General features: G+C 36.8%; 1 protein-coding gene across 2 annotated transcripts; it reads left to right on the forward strand.

The window, feature by feature from the left end:
- Positions 1 to 313: 313 nt before the first annotated feature.
- Positions 314 to 3,397, forward strand: LOC145234072 (uncharacterized). 2 transcript variants are annotated; one of them, XM_080098850.1, is made up of 5 exons: positions 314 to 1,009; positions 1,170 to 1,214; positions 1,554 to 1,607; positions 1,792 to 1,986; positions 2,142 to 3,397. In XM_080098850.1, the coding sequence occupies exons 1-5, from the start codon at positions 991 to 993 to the stop codon at positions 2,207 to 2,209; spliced, it is 381 nt and encodes a 126-aa protein (XP_079954976.1). In that variant the 5' UTR covers positions 314 to 990; the 3' UTR covers positions 2,210 to 3,397. The 2 variants fall into 2 exon arrangements, with proteins under 2 accessions (XP_079954976.1, XP_079954977.1); XM_080098851.1 differs by lacking the exon at positions 314 to 1,009 and having other exon boundaries at positions 1,212 to 1,271.
- Positions 3,398 to 6,369: the final 2,972 nt, after the last annotated feature.

The following is a 6,369-nucleotide window of genomic DNA, read 5'->3' on the forward strand; positions in this document are numbered from 1 at the left end:
ACAGATGTAATCAAAGCATGAACTACAGAAATTGCCAAAGATTAGAACAACAACAGAAAGGATCACTTTTAACAAAATCATTTAAAGCCATGTGCAAAATATGGGTGTACGTTATCCAGTGATGTGTTATGTATTCTATTAAAATGATGAAATATATCACTGTTTCATGTTTGTTTTGTTTTATGTTCATTGTACCTTGATGTGTGTAATTTTGATTGGAATGGAAGCAATAATTTACCAACCAAAGCATTTTATCGTTTTGTAACACACCTTTTGTTACAACTTTTGTAAATGCTATAGCTAATGTTGCAAAAAAAGGAATATATTATTTAGAATCATTTTGAACTAGCTATGGGACGTCTTGACAATAATTGATGAGTCAACAATATGCAACTTGCTGATTCAGCACTTTTTGTCACTGTAAAAGCCTACTACGCTCCGTTGCGTCATCTACCACAAATTCAGAAAGAAACAGAAAGAGAAACGTGAACAATATGTAAAAGAGGATTTCGACACACCAAAGAAAGCAATGTTGCAATATGAATACAACAACAAGATCACAAAAGAAATGGACAGGAAAATGGAACAGAAAATGGACATTATATGCAGACTAGGATGCAGGGGTGGAGTATTTAGAGGAATGAGGCGAGATGAACTGTTAGGAAAAGAGGAAACTGCCCAAGGAATTTTTCAATTTTAGTTGAAAAGCAGAAAGAACAAAATCGACATGGTTGAATTGTTTTGCACAAACTTAAATATGATCACTTCAAGGTTGCATCTAACCATGCATGGGCTTTTTTGAAACATAAGCCGGGAGAGAAATCTCAAGCTTTTCCATCATTGGTTACTGCTGGTGCTGAAATGGAAGCCACTACATGCAATAGGCTTTTCAAACTGGTTTCTATCAACATAAATGGCAGTTTCAGAAACTGATGTCAGAAAAGTTATAACAACCAAAATGCGAGATGCTCCAGCAGAAGTTCAAAAAGCATGAAGGAGGTGGTTTCAAGTAAGCACCCGTTTACTAATTCATTTTCAACTACCCTACAGGATTTTCCTTCAATAGTTTCTGTTTCGCAATTTGGTCAGTTAAATCCTTTTCATCATTATATTCTAGATGATATAAGTATGTTTTAATATGATATTAAATAGTTGTTTGTTTTGTACAGAAGATATATCTCAATCTCAACCGGATCAGGAGTCGTCAGGATCTGGTATGTATATGACTTACATACTACAATCAATGTTAGACAGGCATTCACATGTTATAAGTAAGCACTCTAGTTGTACATGGTGTGCTTGCCACCTATACAGTCATTCCATAACGACCATTGGGGCTGTAATCTAACTTTATATTACATTATCAATGCCAATAAATTTGACATAAGAGTCACAACTCAAGCATCTTCCTGCATAAGAAGGAAATTTTAAACTAAACTCTGCAAGAATTTTAACTGTTATGTCAAATATATTGACTTCGTTATATTTAGAGTTACGCCTATTTTGCACTAACTTAAAATTATACTTGTCTAATTTCATTTAATGTGTCACAGAAAGTGGAGGAACAATCGCAACCACAACGTCAGAAAATCAAAAACTCAGCAGTGGTAGGCTTGCGTTTTTTGCTTTTAGTATTTTATTTATTTCAATGCAATTTTAATAACTGACAAGTTTGCTTGATTGCAACCAATCGCTGTCATGAACTACCTCTGAACATAGTGCATTGAAGTTGTTATAGTCCAAGTCATGGCAGTTATAATTGTATTTACAATTATTTATATTATGTTGCAGATGAATCATTGTATATAATGGTTCAGTTTGTGGACAATAATGAAGTTTTACAAATTTTTCGAATCTCTGACTTAAAAACATTGGACAACAAGAAATTTAAAGACTTCTCTCAAATTCCTGAAGGTGGTTTATGCAAAGCGAGGTGGCCAGCAGACAAGCTGTTTTACAAAGCTAAAAGAATCCAACAGTCGCTATGTAAGTTTACTAGACTTGAACTTTTTAAAGCTTAGTAATACCAGATACAAGTAGGATAATTGTAACTGCCTAATGACATCCCATTAAACGTACATGAAATAATATAAAATTGCAATCTTTCCAAGAAATATTAATATTATTTTGTCTACTTTCAGGTACACCAACTAAAGAAAAATGCAGCTCAGATTCTGAAGCATCACAAAAAAAGAGAAGACTTTTCTAAATTATTTAAAATAACATGTCATGCAGTTACATTGTTTCTGTGAAATAACTTTTTTCTATTCATATATTTTCTATTCATATTTCTCACTGTAGTTGATAGTCTGTGATGCAGCTTTAAAATTACCTAATTTATTGACTGCAAAACAAACATACATTTACTTATATTTTACATGTCCCAAGCTATTTTGGAAACTTAAAATCATTGCATTTCTGTTTTGCATTGTCATTAACCTTATTATCTTAGTGAATGTTTCCAATGTTCGGTGTTCATTTTCATTATTTTTGTAAATAATTATTTATTTTCATCACTGTATGTTCTTTTTGCAACAATGTTGTTGAAGCCCTAAGCCCCATTTTACTATTGAATGTTTCCAATGTTCTTTTTGCAACAATGTTGTTGAAGCCCGAAGCCCAATTTTAATATTGAATGTTTCCAATGTTCTTTTTGCAACAATGTTGTTGAAGCCCTAAACCCCATTTTACTACTGAATGTTTCCAATGTTCGGTGTTCACTTCCCTTTTTTTGTAATTAATGATTTATTTTCATCGCTGTATGTTCTTTTTGCAACAATGTTGTTGAAGCCCTAAGCCCCATTTTATTATTGAATGTTTCCAATGTTCTTTTTGCAACTTTGTTGTTGGAGCCCTAAACCCCATTTTACTATTGAATGATTCCAATTTTCGGTGTTCACTTTCCTTTTTATGTAATTAATCATTTATTTTCATCGCTGTATGTTCTCTTTGCAACAATGTTGTTGAAGCCCGAACCCCAATTTTAATATTGAATGTTTCCAATGTTCTTTTTGCAACAATGTTGTTGAAGCCCTAAGCCCCATTTTATTATTGAATGTTTCCAATGTTGGGTGTTCACTTCCCTTTTTTGTAATTAATCATTGATTTTCATCGCTGTATGTTCTTTTTGCAACTTTGTTGTTGGAGCCCTAAGCCCCATTTTACTATTGAATGTTTCCAATGTTCGGTGTTCACTTCCTATTTTTTGTAATTAATCATTGATTTTCATCGCTGTATGTTCTTTTTGCAACTTTGTTGTTGAAGCCCTAATCCCCATTTTACTATTGAATGTTTCCAATGTTCTTTTGCAACATTGTTGTTGAATCCCTAAGCCCCATTTTCCCATTGAAAACTTTCACTTCATCAAAATTCCGAACTAATAAACACATAAAATTAATTTAACTGTGCGGTTTGAATGCTAAAATTTTAGACCTCTACCTCCATCTAACGGTTTTTCGTTGACTTGAAAAAATATGTTCCGAACAAAAATTGTAACATTATGTGGTCGTTAGAAACCGTTACCTATGCTAACAAAAATTATGTTACAAAAAAAAATCTCGTTCCGAACCATTACATAGGGAACGAAAAGGTATAGACCCACCTTTAAAAGGCAGAATTATTACCATTGTTCAAACGACTTCAAATGTACTGTTCGCACATAAATCGGTCTCGACCAGCATTGTGCAAGAAATTAGACTCCCACAATTGAGGCACCCCATTGATGTAGGGAGCAAGCAGTTGGTCGGTATCGACAAGTCGATCAATCACGTCAAACCAGCGTTGCTCCCCTTTTCGCGCATTGAAAATGCGTCGAATGCGCTTTTCCGTAGTCCCGTCTAACGCTATAAGAACTGCGTGTAAACTTTCACCCAGTCCCGTTATTTAGTCATGTCTGACAAACGCTTTTCCGTAGTCCCGTCTAACGCTATAAGAACTACGTGTAAACTTTCACCCAGTCCCGTCTTTTAGTCATGTCGAACAAACGCTTTTCCGTAGTCCCGTCTAACGCTATAAGAACTGCGTGTGAACTTTCACCTAGTCCCGTCTTTTAGTCATGTCGAACAAACGCTTTTTCGTAGTCCCGTCTGGCGCTGAAAGAACTATATGTGAACTTTCACCCAGTCCCGTCTTTTAGTCATGTCGAACAAACGCTTTTCCGTAGTCCCGTCTGGCGCTATAAGAACTATATGTGAACTTTCACCCAGTCCCGTCTTTTAGTCATGTCGAACAAACGCTTTTCCGTAGTCCCGTCTGGCGCTGAAAGAACTATATGTGAACTTTCACCCAGTCCCGTCTTTTAGTCATGTCGAACAAACGCTTTTCCGTAGTCCCGTCTGGCGCTATAAGAACTATATGTGAACTTTCACCCAGTCCCGTCTTTTAGTCATGTCGAACAAACGCTTTTCCGTAGTCCCGTCTGGCGCTATAACAAACGCCTTTGAACTTTCGCCCAGTCCCGTCTTTTAGTCATGTTGGATATGCGCTTTTCCGTAGTCCCGCCTCTCCCGTATTTTAGTTTGGCACTTTTCCCGTCTCTCCCGTAACCCCGTCTCTCCCGTCTTTTAGACCAGTGGTTCCCAACCTATGGGTCGCGACCCAAAGTTGGGTCGCCTGAACATTCTGTTGGGTCGCTTGTTTTAGTGACACAGTAGAGCGTTGTAATGTTTGGTCGTAAAAAAACAGCGTTTATTCGTTATAAGGTTACTGGCGTAGTAATTTTCAAAAAGCTTTCCCAACTTACAAACAAAAATTCAACTAAAATAGCATGTCCATGGGTCGCGAGAAACCACAAAACTAAATTTTGGTAAGTATTTGGGTCGCGTTAAAAAAGGTTGGGAACCACTGTTTTAGACCTCCATTCCCGTATTTCCGTCGTCCCGTATTCCCGTATTTTAGACATGTCCTTGCCTATGTTGTAAACCAGGGATCACCTAATCACGGCCCGGGGGCGTTAAAGATTGTGCAAACATTCATATTATAGATTTCAGTAATAATTTTACCTGGTCTAACAGGATAACTAACAGGAAGGCATAATTATGTATCATCCAAAAGCGGTTTGTTACGTCACAAACAAAAGCAAAGAATAGTAATTGTGTGCAAACAATTGCCTTTTTAGTTCCTCGTGGTAGAATAAACGTGCATTAGTTGGTATGTGACAGTTCTATAGTTTTCATAATTTTACAATTAAACAGCGGCACAATCTGAATACAAATAAGATCGTGGGAAGACATGAACCCTTTGCGGACCAGTCAAAATCGCCTCGCGTCACGTGTGCCAGTTTGGGGCTGCGTCAGGGCTTGTAACCCATGCGACTCTCGAGCGTGATTGTTAAAATGATCCGGCTTGCAGTTAAAAAAATTGGCGACCCCTGTTCTAAACTGACAAACTAAAAACTTTGCCACGTATGTCATTACTCAAAATTTGTGTTACGCCATAAGGTATTGCATCATAATATTCGTTTCTTTTTGAAAACGTTTGTGCTCGCAAACAATACACTACACTTGCAAAGTTAATTTTGTGGGGAGGTGAGTCCAAAGTTAAATAAATTTGTTTATTTAACTTCTGGCTCACGCCCCCCTTGGAAATGTCTGGCGCCCCCCTGGTTAAGAACCACTGGTTTAGGAGAAAACTCTGCAAGACATTTTACGAAGTACCCCTGGCTCAAAAGCTTCAAAAGCGTAGTATTATCAAAATTTTTTTTACCCAATTCCCTGGATTCGATAGAATTCCACTGGGCTTCGTCACACTTGAGTAACACTGACACGAATCCGAAAAATATCAACAGCGGCAGGCGACAAACAAATAGGCCAACAGAAGAATATGTTTAAGTTTCTCAACCGTTTTTACAATCCTGCATACGAGTGCACGCTGTTCATCGCACCTTAATTGGGCAAAGAACACATACTTTTTGTAATTGTTTTCGCTATTGTGACATCATAATAACACACATGGACAATAGACTTTATAGGACAAGTGATTTGTGAAGTTATATATACCAGAAATATTATCAATTCGATCCGTTGGCCACTAAAATACAGAAACGTCATTGATTTTAAAGGACTGTGAAGGCGGATTTAAATGCTTCTAAAGCATGACAGGGTATAATGCAAGAAACGTGAAACATAAAAAGACTAATGGTAAATTGCGTTGGGGGTCCGCAGACTTACAAAATTCATAAAAGGGGTCCGTGACTACAAAAAGGTTAAGAACCACTGCTCTAAACGGTTCCTTTGCCATTATTTCGAGGGCTTGCGGTCCTTAAGCCTGGTGTGTATATCAGAAAAACGAAAGTTAATTGCAGGATTTTAGCTAGTCACGCGAAATTCTGCAAAACAAAGATCCAAATCTGACATTAAAACATTTAACGTT

The sequence above is a fragment of the Phallusia mammillata genome, chromosome 6, assembly GCF_965637545.1.
Source record: "Phallusia mammillata chromosome 6, kaPhaMamm4.hap1.1, whole genome shotgun sequence".
In the NCBI taxonomy this organism is placed as follows: domain Eukaryota; kingdom Metazoa; phylum Chordata; class Ascidiacea; order Phlebobranchia; family Ascidiidae; genus Phallusia; species Phallusia mammillata.